The following is a 16,646-nucleotide window of genomic DNA, read 5'->3' on the forward strand; positions in this document are numbered from 1 at the left end:
TTTCTAGAGTTGCTTAAAGTAATATGCTTGGCTCATCTTAAAATGGTTTATCAATGGCTTTCCCTCTTTTGTAAAGTTAGAAGTAATCCTTGTCCCCACATCGCAAAACCTGGATGATATCCAAGCTTGAGCTGACAAATAGCAAGTAATACTTGTGCCACACAAATGCCAGGCAATAACCATCTCCAACAAGACAGAATCTAACTCATCGTCCCTTGATATTCAATGGCATTGCCATCACTGAATTCCCCACTGTCAGTGTCCTGAAGGTTACCATTGACTAGAAACTGAACTGGACTAGCCATATAAAACAACTGGGGCTTCAAGAATAGACCCAAGGCGAGGAGTCCTGCAGTGAGTAACTAACTAACTCTTCAAAGTTTGTCTGCCCCATCTACAAGCCTCAAGTCAAGAGTGTAACGGAATGCTCCCTCCTTATCTGGAATAGTGGAGCTCCAGCAACCCTCAAAAGGTTTTACACCATCCAATACAAAACATCCCATTTGATTGACATCACATCCTCAAACATTCACTGATTTCTTTGCCGTCACACTGAAGCAACAGTGTAAAATATTTACAAGATGTACTATATAAAATCACCACGGTTACTTTAGACACCACCTTCCAAGTCCATGACCTCTACCATGGACAAGGGCAGCATATCCATGGGAACACCACAGGTTACCTGCCGAGACACTCCCTATCCTGACTTGGAAATATTTTGACGTTACTTCACTGTCACTGGATCAAAATCCTGTAATTCCTATCCTAACAGCAGTGTGTTTACCTACACCAAAATGACTGCAGTGATTCAAGAAGATAGCTTATTACCACTTCTCAAAGGCAACCAGGGATGCGCAATACATGTAGGCACAACCAGCAAAAAACAGATGCCCTGTACAGATGATTAATAAGGAATCTGGCTGGGTTAATTCCCTTGAGGAAAATATTAATTCAAGCTCAGGATGTCTTTTAACCAATTTTTTTTCATGAAACATGTGAGGTAAGGTATTGCCTATGGTCATTGGTGTGGTTTTGGTTCCTTTTATAAAACTATTATAGTCTACAGATACTATATCGGACAATAGGAATCAGGACCACTGTCCTGATTAGGACCAGATGAGGAAGGTGAACTGGCATCTCTCAATTGACTGCAACAAAGATGTAATAGTCTTTTGAGAATGTAGCCATACCTAATTTTTTTTTTAAAAAGTAGTTAACTAGTTCACCAAACCAAAAAATGATCCAATCACAATGTTTTATTGAATGCAAAGAAGAACAATTTTATTTCAGTGAGAAAAATGATATTGATGTGATGTCAAACACAGGCATAAACACAAGTACAAAGTTAGAAAAGCTATAGTGTTCAGAACAACAAAGATAAAAAAATCTGCAGTTTAAAGTCTTTAATGTGTCCTTGAGAGGTTGATTTTTAACTTGAATCTCCAGTTGATTATGGGTATGATTCAATGGCGGCCATAAATATTGTAGATATTTTTGTGTCCTTGGTGTTTGGATGTTTCTGTACAGTTTGCATTATCATTGGCTGTTTTGTCCTTTGAGAAACTGGGAGAGAGAGCGAGACTATCCCAGTTCCAGATGCAAATCAATTTCCTGTGCTTTGCCAAAGCAGTTGCTTGGCACACAGCTTGTTCGTGGAATCCTGCATCTGGGGCCATTGGTTTTGAAGCTGGATAATTGGAGGCAAGCCTTTCATCACTGAGAGGTTTCCTGGAGCTTGGTGTGACCCTGTGGTCAGGTGATCATTGTAGCCATCTTTTTAAGTTAATGTCTTTCTAAAATTGTTTTGGTCCTGTGAAAACCCAGGTATTAAAGTCAGATAATGGAATTTGAAAAATCAATAGTTCATACTTCAGCACTATTGTGACCATAGTTCAAATTTTATATTATCAGAACACTGTGATAAAATGTCAAAAGTCATATCCATGTATTTGAATATTATAAGTTATCTTTCTTCTCTATGCTTTACATTACAAACAAGTTAACACTTGAGCCATTTGCAACGGCACATACTAATCCACTCATTGGAATTGCTTTGTATTCTGATTGTTGTCCATTGCAGATATTTGAGCATAAAAGGATATTCCAATCAAGGAAGAGGACAAAGTGAACTGCAGTCTAGATTAGATTGCCAATTCCAGAAGTGAACAATAATTTTAAAGTTTTTGTAGTGTTTAGCGCAGCTGCCCTCTTAGCTGCTAGACATGTAGTTATATTAGAGTAAGCAGGACAATTAATTTTGAATGTGTGCACATGGGATCATGGGAACATAGGAGTAAGAGCAGGCCATCAACCCTCTTCAGGATGCTCCACCATTTTAGATTATTGTTTATAGTCTACCTCATCACCATATTTCTGTACTACTATTTTTTAAAATTCATTCCAGGATGTGGGCTTCTCCAGCTGTGCCAGCTTTTATTCCCCATCCCTAATTGCTTTTGAAAAAGTGATTGTGAGCTGCCTTCTTGATCCATTGTAGTTCCTTCGGTGTCGGTGCTCTCTCATTCCCTTGATCTCAATAGTATCTAGAAATTTATCAATCCCAGTCTGGAACTTAATGGCAAATTTATACCAAGAACTATAGTATAACTATATTCTGTAGCCACAAAATTCCATAGTCCCCTTGGATATTCCAAAGATTCAGTGAAGAAGTTCCTCCTCATCTCAGTCCTAATTACCTTGCCTTTTATTCTGAGAATGTGTCATCTGATTGTACACCCCACAGTCAGGATAAGCATCTTTTTTGCATCATACTCTTTAAGAATGTTGTATGGTTTTATGAGCTTGCCTCTGATTCTTCTAATCTCCAGAGATGCAAGCCTAGTCGCCTCAATTTCTCCTCATAGGACAATCCCACTATCATAGGAGTCAATCTGATGAACCTCTACTGCATTCCCTCTATGTGAAGTATATATGTTAGGGAAGGGAACCAAAACTGCATACAGTACGTCAGGTACAGTCTAACCAGTCTTCTATACAATTGAAACAAGACTTCTTTGCTACATTAACAAAATGAACCTTGATGAATTGAAAGATATGTGGTGAAACTTAGAACCTTATGAACTTGTTTGGATGTGTGCTTTCACAGTAGAATATTGATATCTGTTGTATGAAGTAATGAAGTTTTTATGAAGTAATCAAATTAAAATGTTCACCTTTTGCATGTATAGGAGCTACATCACAAACTCGGTCTAGAAGATAAACCCTATTTGCGCCGTTCCATGGCTTATAGTTTTCCAAATGATGATTTATTGAATATGTATCTGAGGACAATACACAAATATATCCCACCACCAAGCTCTGAAGATTTTCAGGTACATCACAGAATTTACAATATTACATGTGGTTTTCGCAAAGTAGCCATAATGATAGTATTTGCAACTACAAACATTTGAGTGGGGCTGTATCAAATCATAACTACAGTATATGCATTTTAAATGTTTGAGTTTACAGATCCTTTTTATTTGCTTTCCAAAAGGTTTTTGTCGTGCACGGATCATACACCTATCATCACTACTTGCAGGATGGCATAAATGATGGTGGATGGGGTTGTGCATACCGTACTTTACAAACCATTTTATCCTGGTACAACTATCAGGGGTACATCAATGTACCTATACCAACACATGAGAAGATCCAACAGGTTTGAGTAGCCTTTGAGTTATCAATATTTTTCTTTTTTTATCTATGCTTTTGGGAGTTGTTCAACAGGAATCCTAGAAAAGTACTATTTTATGCCACACATTTTCATTTAAATATTTATTTTTTCATTCGCCACAAAAGACAGCACAGTAATAATTTTAATTTCAAAGAAGAATTGGTTTGCTGTATGATTAGTGTCCTGGCAAATTGGAAAACTAGGGCTGTGGAGCACACTTTAAAACAAGTAGTAAAGTGAGATTTGGAAAATTAAGGACAAAGTACAATGCAGTAGTGAGGCATGTAGGTCCCACAACACTCAGGAAGTTCGCCACTATACAGGAGAAAGCAGCCCATCCAGCAACTGTAACGTTTACCCCTGTCACCAGTGATGCTAATAACAGTGTGTACCATCGTCAAGATGCACTGTAGCAACTCACCAACACTGCTCTGACAGCAACAACCTCAAACTTGGAATCGTGACTTCTCACAAGGAGTTTGTTGAAGTTTCATCTCTGACTGCTGGCCACAATTAGGACTGTCTGTATTCCACAAAAAGTTGGATTTGTACATCGTCAGAAATTCTCTTACTACTCTTTGATATAGTCAAGAGATTTTCAATCCTCCTCCTTGTCCAAATTTGATTGACAGGTTTCATCCACAAAGGTCTCATTGTGAGCTATACATTTCATATAATGAATTTTAACATCCAGGTTATTACTCTTTGGAAACCCTTTTCATGATGAGGCACATAGTCTCAACTATATTATTTAGAAATATATTTTGAATCCCTGACTGTTTCAATGTCAGGTGACTTTGGTGACCATTTTAAAGCGCCCCAGCTCATTCTTAACTTTTTTCTTGTCAGCTAAATCTGAGGTTTTTAGTATTTGATGGGATTTAAAAGTCTGTATTATATCATGATGATATTTACTAATGCTCTTCTAGGGAATGATATATATCACCTTCCTGGCCTGGCTGAAATGTGACTCCATTTCCACAGATATGTGAATTGCTTCTTAAAAGCAACTCAGTTGTATTAACCAGGAACGACACCTGGTATTGACCTAGGCACTGAGACCAACAACAGCAAACTAAACCCAATTGACTCTACAAATTCACCTTCCTAACACCAGGGGGCTTGTCCCAAAATTGGGAGAGCTGTTCCATAGCAACAACTTAATATATTCATACTCATTGAATCATGCATTAAAGACAATTTTCCAGACACCACCATCACCGTTCCTGGGTAGTTGCTATCCCTTTGGACTGACCTACCAGAAGTGGTGATGCAATCCGGAGATAGTTGCTCTGGAAGTCTTCAACATTTGACTGTGGATCTCCTGAAGTCACATCAATTCAAAGGTGGATAAGAAAACCTCTTGTTGGCTATCATCTACTGCAGCCACCTCAGCTGGTGCATGAGTACACCTGCATATTGAAGACAAATTACAGGAAGCACTGAGGGTGACAATGGCACAAAGTGTACTCTGGTTTGAGGGACTTCGATGTCCATCATCAAGAGTGACTCACTAGCACCACGACTGCTTGAGCTGGCTGAGTCCTAAAGGAAACTGCTGCTAAAAGCATTTTTGTCTTTCCTTTGTTCATTCATGGGATGTGGATGTCACTCGCTAAATCAGCATTTATTACTCATAGACCAGTATTTATTACCAATAGTCATAGAGAGTCCCAGTACAAAAACAAGCCCTTCAGCCCAGAGGTCCATCAAAAAAAACCTAATTATTCTAATCCCATTTTTCAACACTCAGCCCATAGTCTTGTATTCCCCGACATCACAAGTGCACGTCTAAATACTTCTTAAATGATATGAGGGATTCTGCCTCTACCACTGTACTAGGTAAGTTCCAGGTTCCCACTGCCCTCTAGGTGGGAAAGATTTTCCTCACATTTCTCAGTCATGCCCCCTCTCAATCGTTTCTGCCCTAAGGTAAACAACCCCAGTTTGTCCAATCTTCATAACTGAAACTGTCCAGCTCAGGCAACATCAGTGCTGTCATAACCCTCCTATAATGAATTCCAGAACTGCGCACACAATTGCCCTCAAGAAAAAAGTGGTAAACTGTCATCTTGGTTGTAGTATATTTTTATTTGGGTATTTAGATTCTAAATTAGGGGAAACTGATTTTAAGTTTAAATTATGTGGAGGTGATGTCTTTTGAAAGTCACAAAACCATTTTAGAATAGCGAGTTCAACTTAATTGCTGAGAAAGAATGTGACTTAAACGACAACCAAGGTATCTGTGAAGTTAATCAGTGAAATATTTATGAAGTTGAATTTGTACAGCTACAGAAAACAAATGTTCAGAGACCAAAATCAAGTTTCAGTTCAGAAGAACAGTTTGATCTCAGCAGAAGGGCAGTTGTGAAGCTTTCCACTTGGAAAGAAATCTTTAATTTTAGTACAAGGAAAAGAGCTGTAAAAGACCGTATGTTTCTCTTAAAATTTAGTGGAAAGAGTCAATATGTTAGTCTGTCATTTTGTGTCTCTGGGAGAAGCAATAAAGGAGAGAATCATTTCTGGTGAATGGGCAGAAAGTCCAAAAAGAAACGCTTGCAAGCTAGGCAATTGAGTAAGTTTAGATAGAAATGATTCTTTACTGGAACTGAATAACTGTAAAGCTATTACTTGGAAAAGGATTGACTGTTTTGTTGCTGTCTATGTTTCTAAACTGTCTCCTGCTTTTTCTTAATTGTCTTATGATATTTCGTTAGAAGAATGCCAGCAGTCTCATGTCTCTGTGTTCAGTGACTGACTGAAAAACCAATCTGCAAAACTAAAACAGTTTTGAGCAAGGTTTCACTCTTGAATCTGACTTGTCCAGTGTTACCATCAGCTGGCATCATCATAATGCATCATATGTTGTTTCAGAGGTAGTTCCAAGATTTGGAACAGAATATAGTTCCAAGTCAGGTTGGTGTGTGAATTGGAGGAGAATTTGTAGGTAGTGATGTTTTAATTCACCTGCTGCTTTTGTACTACGTGGTAGATGCTGCCTATTATTGCAAAGTGGTGTCCTTAAGACCTAAAACATTTGAAGAGGAGTAAGCCATTCAGCCCTTGAGCTTGCTCCACCACTCACTAGGATCATGGCTGAAATTCATCAAAGGTCCTCAGACAGCACTTTCTAAACCCCTGAACACTTCCATCTAGAAGGACAAGGGCAGCAGGTACACAGGAATACCATTACCTTCAAGTTCCTCTCCAAATTACTCGCCATCCTGACTTGGAAATATAACATTGTTCCTTCACTGTCGTTGGGTCAAAATCGTGGAATTCCCTCCATATTGGCATTGTGGGTCAACCTCAGCAGGTGGACTGCAGTGATTCAAGAAGGCAGCTCAGCTCCACCTTCTTAAGGGCAACTGGGGATGGGCAATAAATGCTGGCCAGCCAGCGGTGCCCACATCCCACAAATGAATTTTTTTGAAAAACCTATCACATCTGATGAACTGATCTATTCAGAAATTAATATGTTTTCACTTTCCCCTATCCATATAACTTTATTTAGTGCAAGTAATATGTAAGAACGAAAAACATGGATTCGCAGCTTTTCTATCTTTTTTAGATCTTCAACTAGCAGGTGACATTAACTTAATCAGCATTGTCTTGTTAGAAATATTTATTTTGTCCCTCTTGGGGAATAAATTAACTGCTTTTTTTTGTAATATGGCATATTCAAGTTCATATGTTATGACATCTTTGTACTAGATCAGACTTGCATCGTGGTAGATGCAGTTCTTCCTGAAGTAAATAGAGGCCAGCTACTAGTGCTTTTAGTTTATATTGAATCAGCAAAGTAAAACAGCACTGATGGCCAAACCCAATTCTGAGCTGTACGTTTTCTGCTATATTGTTTACATCTCTTTCAAAAATTGCCATTTAGTTAACTGCTTAACATTTGCATTTTTAGATGTTGGTAACTGCTGGAGATAAAGGCCCCGGTATTGTGGGATCAACAGATTGGATTGGGTCTTTTGAAATTCGGTCAGTATTAAATTCTTTTGGGATTACATCAAAGATCATGAACATTCGGTAAGGAAACCATACAAGTAAACTTTTCTATAAACTTACTTTTCACATTTATATTTGTGTCCTCATATTTTACTCGTCAGATTTGCCTTAAAGTGATTATCATTTAATATTTTATGAATCGCACTGAAAGCTTTGGCTAAATTGGAGTTTCTCTAATCAGATGTCATAACTAGTTGTCTTAATATTTCATGGTCATTTCTTCAGCTTGTTTTGAACTTTCCAGTGACCACAATTGAACTTTGTGTCTTTGTAAAAATCAGCTTATGGTAGTGCTGCTATGTCGCTGGAATAGTAATCCAGAGGTTTGAGCTAATGATCCAGAAAGTAGTTAAAATCTCACTGTGGAAGCTGAGAAGACGGCATCAGATAGATCTGAAACAAATGAGAAAAATGCTAGTATAGCAAATATGACCATGAAATTACTGGATTGTCAAGAAACCTCACCTGACTCACTGTTGAACTTTACAGACAGTACAGTACAGCCTCCTTTAATCTGACCTAGATGTGACTCCAGATGCACAGCAATGATGCTCAACTGTTCTCTAAAATAATCTAACACGCTACTCCATTGTAGTAAATTACTATCTAGAACAGTGATAATGATAAACCATATCAAACACCAGAAAAAACAAAAGCACACCAAGCACAGTCAAGCATTGTAGCAGTTATCTAATCCTTTCTGGCATAAAAACACAATAGTAAACATGGTCCAACCCTGACTAACAAAATAATTTAAGCATAGTACTACATCCAAAGAAGGGTCAAATGAAGTTGTTAGAAAGTCAGTCTCCACTCACATCATTTAGGACTGAGATATGGGACATTTCTTTACTTAGGGTGGTAAACCTACTGAATTCACTACCACTCCGTCTGAATCAGAGTATATTCATGGAGAGATTGACATTCTTTTAAGATATTAATGGCCTCAAGTGTAGGGGGAGAAATCGGGAACATGCTTTGGCGTAGAAGATCACCACGATCAGATTGAATGGTGGAACAGGCTCAAATCCTGTTCCTAGTTTCTATGTTTAAAAAGTAGCAAGCCAGAGGATTAAGAGTAGATAATAATTCAGCAAAGGAGGACCTTGAGGGGGTTTAAGTGGGGCAAAACAGCATGAGAGAGTAAACTTGTAAGAAACATAAAAGTAGACTATAAGTACTTCCATTAGTATGTGAAAAGAAAAAGATTAGTGAAACTAAAAGGAAATATTTGAACTTTTGCAGGTCAGGCTCTGAGATAGCTTTGGCAGCAAGGGAACTTGCAGAACATTTCGAGGTGCAAGGTACTCCAGTTATGGTTGGTAAGTTTGTGATTTCTTTGTTAAATTTTCATTACTTTTGAACTTTTATTTGAATACTGCAAAACAAATGTGTCAAGTAAATTATAAAACAAGACATGACTAATTATTTAAAGTAGTCTTGAAAAGAGCTGAATTTATCTTTTCTGATTTCTAACTTTTCATAACAGGTAGTTATTTTTAATCAGTCGTATATTTTAAATTAGATAAAAATTTAAGAAGGTATCTACACTGTACTTAAATGCAGAACAAAATCTACTGTTGTATGCAGTCTTACATTTGAATATTGATTCCTTAACATCTTTTCAGACTTTATTGATGTTATTGCTTTGCAAAACAGGTGGTGAACCTCTAGCCCATACTCTTCTGGGAGTGGCATGGAATGAAGAAACAGGAGCAGTAAGATACCTTGTCTTGGATGCACACTATACAGGAGAGGATGACTGGGCCAGCGTAATTGATAAAGTATGTATAGGAAAACGAGCAGCACAAAATATTTTTTTAACTGTAAAAATTAAACTGGGATTTCTGTGGAAAGCAAATTAGGTGCCAATGATGCTATTAAGTAATTTGGTAATGCTGAAATGATTTATCAATTCAAATTTTATTTTACCTTGGTGCCTTAAATGAGATTCCATCTCAGGAACAAGAACTGTTTTCAACTGATTTACATAGTCAATCCCGACCACGAGATTTTCATGCAGAGTGTTAATTCATACTTTAACGTTCTATTATTTTATTAGAATGAAAAATACTGCTTTATGTAGCTAGTGTTAAATTTTATACATCTGTCACAGAACATTTTCTTTAGAATTAGGATGGCTTTGATTAGTTAATCTCTACTTGCCAGGTTTTATTCAGAGTCTAAAAAAGAGAAAATGCTGAAAATACTCATCAAGTCATGCACCAAACAGAAGTAACATACATTGTCTTTCATTAGAATTTAAGTCTTTCACATGAAAGCTATCTGGTTCTGCTGCCACAATACTCGATCTGAAAGCAAAATATTGCAGTTGCTGAAAGTCTGTATTGAAAACAGAAAATTCTAGAAATACTCAGGAGGTCTGGCAACAGCTGTGGAGTGTCGACACAGTTGTTGTATAAGTTTGATTTCCTTGTATCAGGATTTGATTTCCAATTAGTTCTTGTATATGTACACTGAACTGTCAAATAAGGAATGTCCAAAACAAGGCCCAAAGACCAGACCAGGCTTTGGAGGTTTTGACTGGTTCTTTATTTATGCTTTCATGTACATATTTCTTTGGTTGTAACATTTGAACATTGTGAGTTTAATTTAAACCGTGAGACAGCAGTCAGTCCTGCAAATCTAGGAAGTTCAAGTATTGCAACTAATCAGAGAAAAAAAATAGCAGGTTTAAAGAGAAGGCTGAGGAGGAAAATGTAGACTTGAAAGGTCACTAATAAAGAGACAAAATTTTAAAGTGAAGGACAGAGGGTTTAGGGGGATTTTAGGAAAAATGTTTTCAACCTAAGGGTACTGGGAATCTCTTATGCAATGTCTAGAGAGTAGTAGCAAGAAACCTCAACCTTTTAAAAAGTATGAGGGTGGGCACTTGAAATGTCTTAACATTCAAGGCTACAGGCTGAGAGCTGAAAAATGGAATTAGTGTACATAGGTTGGCACAGATTTGATGGGCCAAGGGGCTTGTTCCATGCTGTATGACCGTCCAACATATTTGAACAGTTGTGTTGGTCGAATGTTCAGAGATTCAGTTATTGGAAGAATTTGTGACATTCAGACCAAGGTTGAATGCCTGAGTGCCTTCTCTATCCACATTCTATCTCCATATTCAAACTGCCATGTGAGAATGTCAAGGATGCAGTCAGGTGACAAGCCACAAGCTTCTACTCCAATTGCTAGTTCAGCTACAGAAAACATATCTTACAAATATGTTTCTACTGTGTGAATTCACTTTTGTTCTAAGTACCCATGTTATTTGTATTTCAGGCTATTGACTGGAAAGATGATGATTTCTGGGATCAACTGGAACCTTACAACCTATGCCTGCCACAGAGACCATGGGGTGTTTGAAGCCACCAGTACTTGAATACATATTTTTATAATGTTGTGCCTGGAAAGGAACGGAACGGAATTTTCAGATGATCAGAACGCTTATAAATCTTTGTTTTTCAAATCAAACAAGAATTTGATTGTTGCCATATGTACTTTATGTCGTACAGCAATAAAAACAGGAGCTAAATGTATCTTTACTACGTTTTAATTTTAAAAACTCCATATATAGGATGATCAAACTGTAAATATACTCTTTAACACTTAAGATTGTTACAAAAGATATGAAATCAGTACCTCTCTTCTTAACCCATTTGATTGGTCATAACAAAGATTTTTATTTCTTGTAAATGTGGTACTAGTCAAAATTAAGTAGACAATTACAAGGTTTCCTTGAGTGAAAGAAAGACAAATATTATTACTATCCTGAGAAGAAAATATGACATCAAACATGGGTATAAAGTTTTAAAAAAATGTCTAGCATAAAACAGAATAAAAATAATATGCAGTTGAAGCTTTTTAGTTGATGTTTTGTATCCTCAGCAGTACTGAAACTTGTAGAATCTTTGTGTTATTGTCAAATGGGTATTTCTATAATTTGTTTCATTGCTAGTGCTGGCTTTTGAGATGATGAGAAGGAAACCGGAAGTAAAAGAATCTTCTAGTCCTTGATGTTACCAATCAATTTTCTTTTGCTCAGCCAGAAAGTTCCTAAAATATAGTTTGTTTGTATTTTCCTCGTCATAGTGATATTGTATTTTCAATCAACCTGTTTAGATGTTTTGTGACACACCTCTGAAACAGATGGAACTTGAACTTGGGCCTTCAGGCTCAGAGGCAGGGACATTACCACTGTGCCACAAGCACTGTTCTTTCCAAGATGTATAGTTATAGATAACCTTTCATGTCCAAATATGCAATTAAACTAGGATTTTCTGTCAAAATTTCTTAGGTATATGTTGAGGTAAATCAGTCATAACTGTCTGAAGTCTCCAACTTAGAGGTGGATACTTTCTCAGATGGTCAAGGGAACAAAGGAATTGCCCTGTAAAAATTAAAACTTTTCAGGCACTTCCCACAAAGCTGGTGCGCCTGGACATCCAGAGTCCTGGCATTTGGTCATCCTTTAGTAAAGTGCAGTTTAGTAAACTGATCAAACTACTTATGGAATCACAAGCACTGTTGAAACTTAAGGAAGCTTTAAAGATGGAAGCAGAAATGAATACAAAAATGTTAAATTAGATTTTTGGTCCACTTATCAACTTGAATAAATATGAGGTGGGATGTTAGTCATCTAGATATATAATTTAAATTCTTCCAAACTGGATTCAAACAAGTAGATGTGGCTAAATAAATTTTGGACAATAACTCTAAGTATTAAAACAATTTCTTGCTGCTATTTGTGTTTGTGATCCTATTTTACATTTTATAGATTATTTACATTGATGTAGGAGAAAATTGTAACGTGGTCGACAAAAAAAAATTTAGCACTGTTTTGAAGTAGGTAGTTCTTGGCAAGGCAGCGATACTTTGGAAAATGTAGATGCTATGAAACAGCCAGCATGGCCTTAAGCTCCCACTTGCCACCTTTAGCCACAAATGAAACGCAAATATATGAATGTGAGAAAACAAGGTGTAGAGCTGGATGAACACAGCAGGCCAAGCAGCATCACAGCAGCCTGCTGTGTTCATCCACAAGCAGCATCACAGCAGCCTGCTGTGTTCATCCAGCTCTACACCTTGTTGTCTCGGATTTTCCAGCATCTGCAGTTCCTACTATATATGAATGTGATATAGGCCAAGATATTTTTGCTCACATCTTCTTTCTTTGAAGTATGTCGTAGCAGATCATTGGTCTTCTTTTCCCATTAAATGTATCTATCCCTCAATCGACGCCCGAAACAAAACTAACACAAGCGCAGTTCTGCTGGTGGTGGCGGCACATCATCCAGTTGATGGAGTAACGTTTATTTCCCTCTCAGCTGCTGATCTGTGCCAGTCCCCGGAACTTCCTTTTGCAGCTGAAGACGCCGGGGCGCTGTAATGATGCTACACCCGCAGCAAAACAATGGGGGCGGGCTTTTGGGCAGCCTAGCAACGGCAGCACGCGCGGTCTCCACAGCAACTGTCCCTCCCTGAGGACCGCCGGGGAAGGCAGACAAGCGGGGGCCACCGTGCGATAGGCGAGAGGCGCCCGGTGCAGGTGGGGGAGTAGGGCCTGGTGGTACCATTGCTGCCGCCGCGCTTCAACACTGAGAACGAAGATGTCGTGAAGCAAATATTAGTGTAGGGAGAATTATATATGTACACATTAATGTAGAGAAAATGACGTGCGTTAGTAGAAACTATAGTGTTGCAAGAGAAAATTGCTGTTTAAAAATGATATAAATGCAAGAAAAATGCTGAATGACTTGTACCTAAAATAAATAATGACATGTCCAGGGTACATTGGACGTTCCATAGGTGGTGCCCTAGGCAATATTTATCTCCTCCCAATCGGTCAACTATATAAGAGCATATTATCAGTTCGATCTCATGTTGTGGGAGCTTGCTGTGCACAATTTGTCTGTGTTTCATATACTAAAACCACGACTGCTTTTCAAAATTGAAGGTTTTTTTTTAAATTAATTTCACGTGTTGAGGGCATTGCTGGCTAAACCTGCATTTATTGCCCATCCCTAATTGCCCAGAGGGCAGTTAAGAGTCAACCACATTGCTTAGGTTCTGGAGTCACATGTAAGCCAGACCAGGTAAGGATGGTAATTTCCTTCTCTAAAGGACATTAGTGAACCGATGGGTTTTTCCCTGACAATCAGCAATAGATTCATGGTCACCATTAGACTCTTGATTCCAGAGATTTATTGAATTCAAATTCCACCATTTGCCATTTGGAATTCAAACCCAGACCCCAGAACATTACCTGGGTCTCCAGATTAACAGTCCAGTGTTAAGATCACTCATGCTATCACCTCCCCATCACCACATTCCTGGATGTAAGCCACTTTGGTCATTCCTGTACACAAGCAGTACTTGTTTTGGTTGAGTGATTGATTTAGACAGTATTGCAGATGATCATCATAACGGAACTTTGCAATAGATGACAAGTATCTGTAAGTCTGGAATATTTGTTTCTATCTTTAACTGACAATGCAGTGGAGGAGATTTCAAAAAGAATTTATATGACACCTTTCGTGATCACACGGCTTCCCAAAAGACTTTACAAGTTTAAGGTACTTTGGTACCTTTTGTAATGTATGGCTGTAACGTAAGAAAACAATGGTTAGTATGCCCACAGCAAATTCGCATAGCTAATTTTTTTGAGAGCTGGTTTGAGTCTTAATCACTGGCTCAGACACAAGTACTTCACTGCCGTTCTTAATATAATGCTCCAGTTAAACATAAATTCTAGAGGTGTTTCAGGTGCAAGAAAACAAACACCGATGCCAATGAACTCCAGGCACTTTCAAAAGGACCCTTTCCTCTCTCCAGAATTCACTGTAAAGTCATGAGGTATTAGGTGGCAGTTGCCAGCAGTTTTGGATGTTATTGGCTCATCATCATTATGACTAACTACTAGCTAAATATCAAATTAATTTTATGCATTGCCAGGCACAACTTGATTCTCTTCATTCTAAATGGGTTTTGTGTCTTTATGAAGCAGAAACTGCTGGCATTATCCTGGAACATTTGTGCCATTGTCATTTGATTTCTCACTAACTCATGGAAGATGGCATAAACCGTACACTTTACTCAAGTTAGTTGTAGAGTCTAAACTGTATAAACTGGATTTATTTAACTTTTGGAGCATACACAGAACAACAAATGACAATGGTAGACTGACTTCATCTTTTAAACTGCTTATCACTTAAATAATGTTAATATAAATTAGTCACTCAGCCATGCCATTTTTGTTATTTTTCTCAAGAATTAATTTCAATTTTTTCTTTCACTTTCAACACAACTGTCTTTCTGCTAGCTTCTCCAGCATTCTGCTTGTCCCACTCAAAAGACCTGAACTCAAAGATGTGGTTGGATGCTCCAGTGTAGTACTGTAGCATTTCTGAACTGTTGAGCATGCTGTCTTTCAGCCGAAGTGTTAAACCAAGGTTCCGTCTGCTGTCTTAAGTAGATAAAGATTCCATGGAACAAAAACAGAAGTTGCTGGAAAAGCTCAGCAGGTCTGGCAGCATCTGTGAAGAAAAACTCAGAGTTAACATTTCAGGTCCGGTGACCCTTCCTCAGAAAGATTCCGTGGAACTATTTGAACAAGAGCAGGCTAGCTATTCCTGATCTCCTAGCCAATATTTATCCCTCAACCAACTTCACTCAAAACAGCATAATTGGTCATCATTACATTACCATTTGTGGGACCTTCCTGTACTAAATTGGCTGCACGTTTACAAAATCACAGCTGTGACTCCACTTCATATATATGTCTGAAATAAGATAAATGTTGCCAAAGCTTTTCATCTTGCACTTGTTAGGACAAATATGAAAATGTCAAATTTCAAACAATCACAACAAAGTTTATTACAGAAGAAGAGGATGCCGATTGGTAAGTCAACTCTGATGATAATTCTGTACTGATAAATGACTTCAAAGGAGACCGTAATGTGCTTTGGCTTGTCCTGAGGTTGTGAAAGTTGCAATTTAAATGCCATCTTATATATTCTTAAATGATCTTGTAGCTTTTAAAGTGTGGAATGCAACAAAATGGTTTTACACCTTTTACTAATTATCTAATTTCCAGGTTTAATGATTTGGAAGTGGGTCTTGTTCGCAGCTCTCAAACATAATCTTCCTGGCTAAGCACATCCGTATTGTATGGAAGGCAAAAGGAAAACTCATCATCTGTAAGTTAAACACAGCAGAGCTGGGTAGCCGTCTTAAAACATTCATAATTTTAGGTTACCCTATACCAGAGGTGGCCAACTTATTCACATGAAGGAAAACATTTCATATCGGTTGGGAGGCTGAGCAAATTGCAGAACAGTAAGAGTTGCCGCAACAGTAAACGTGAACTTCATCAAAAATATTCAAAGCAATAAATTGAATATCAATAAAAATGATTGTTGAAAAGCGTCAAACAATAAAGCTCAATATTGAAGTTTTTTTGTCTAAGAAGCATAACGAGAGAGAAAAATAAAATCAGCTCCAATTCTTGATCACTAGAGAAAGGGATAGCGACTGAGGCCGAGCTAAGGAAATGGGTTTAGTGGACATTGTCTTTGGGTTGCCTCTGGTAGGGCACACCTTTGGCAGAATTCATATGAAATTGGGGCTTGGAAGTAAGTTGACTTTCAGCACGAGTTTTCTTCTCTAACAGCCTGCTTTCCCTCTCCCACGCTTTTATCCCTTTCTCTCTCTTACCTCTATCACTTTGTTTGTCTTACTCCGTCCTCTTTAACTTCCAGAAAATAATCTTTTGACTTTGAGGCAGAGGCTTGAAATTCTAAAAGTTTCCACCAAGTTGTTAACCCACCAGAAAACATTGTGCATTGAAATTAAAGTGGCTACATTTTATTTCACCAGACTAAAAACAAAACTGTAAAAAGCAGAGATAGTGGGAACTGCCAATGCTGAAGAATCTGAGATAACA

At 37.9% G+C, this 16,646-nt stretch overlaps 2 protein-coding genes across 2 annotated transcripts in view; both read left to right on the plus strand.

The window, feature by feature from the left end:
- LOC109912199 (ufm1-specific protease 2-like) overlaps positions 1–11,714 on the plus strand; it is a 46,165-nt gene extending 34,451 nt beyond the window's left edge. The window contains exons 5-10 of the mRNA XM_048593938.1: positions 3,192–3,335; positions 3,500–3,664; positions 7,596–7,717; positions 8,942–9,018; positions 9,356–9,480; positions 10,985–11,714. Coding sequence (XP_048449895.1) covers positions 3,192–3,335; positions 3,500–3,664; positions 7,596–7,717; positions 8,942–9,018; positions 9,356–9,480; positions 10,985–11,068 — 717 coding nt within the window. The 3' untranslated portion in view covers positions 11,069–11,714. The remainder of the gene's footprint in view (positions 1–3,191; positions 3,336–3,499; positions 3,665–7,595; positions 7,718–8,941; positions 9,019–9,355; positions 9,481–10,984) is intronic.
- A 4,096-nt stretch (positions 11,715–15,810) lies between these two features.
- Positions 15,811–16,646, plus strand: part of LOC109912201 (LRP2 binding protein) — a 31,856-nt gene continuing 31,020 nt past the window's right edge. Inside the window, exon 1 of the mRNA XM_048594944.1 lies at positions 15,811–15,900. Within this exon, the coding sequence (XP_048450901.1) occupies positions 15,872–15,900 (29 nt within the window). The 5' untranslated portion in view covers positions 15,811–15,871. The remainder of the gene's footprint in view (positions 15,901–16,646) is intronic.

This window comes from Rhincodon typus, chromosome 3 (genome assembly GCF_021869965.1).
Source record: "Rhincodon typus isolate 14 chromosome 3, sRhiTyp1.1, whole genome shotgun sequence".
Lineage (NCBI taxonomy): Eukaryota > Metazoa > Chordata > Chondrichthyes > Orectolobiformes > Rhincodontidae > Rhincodon > Rhincodon typus.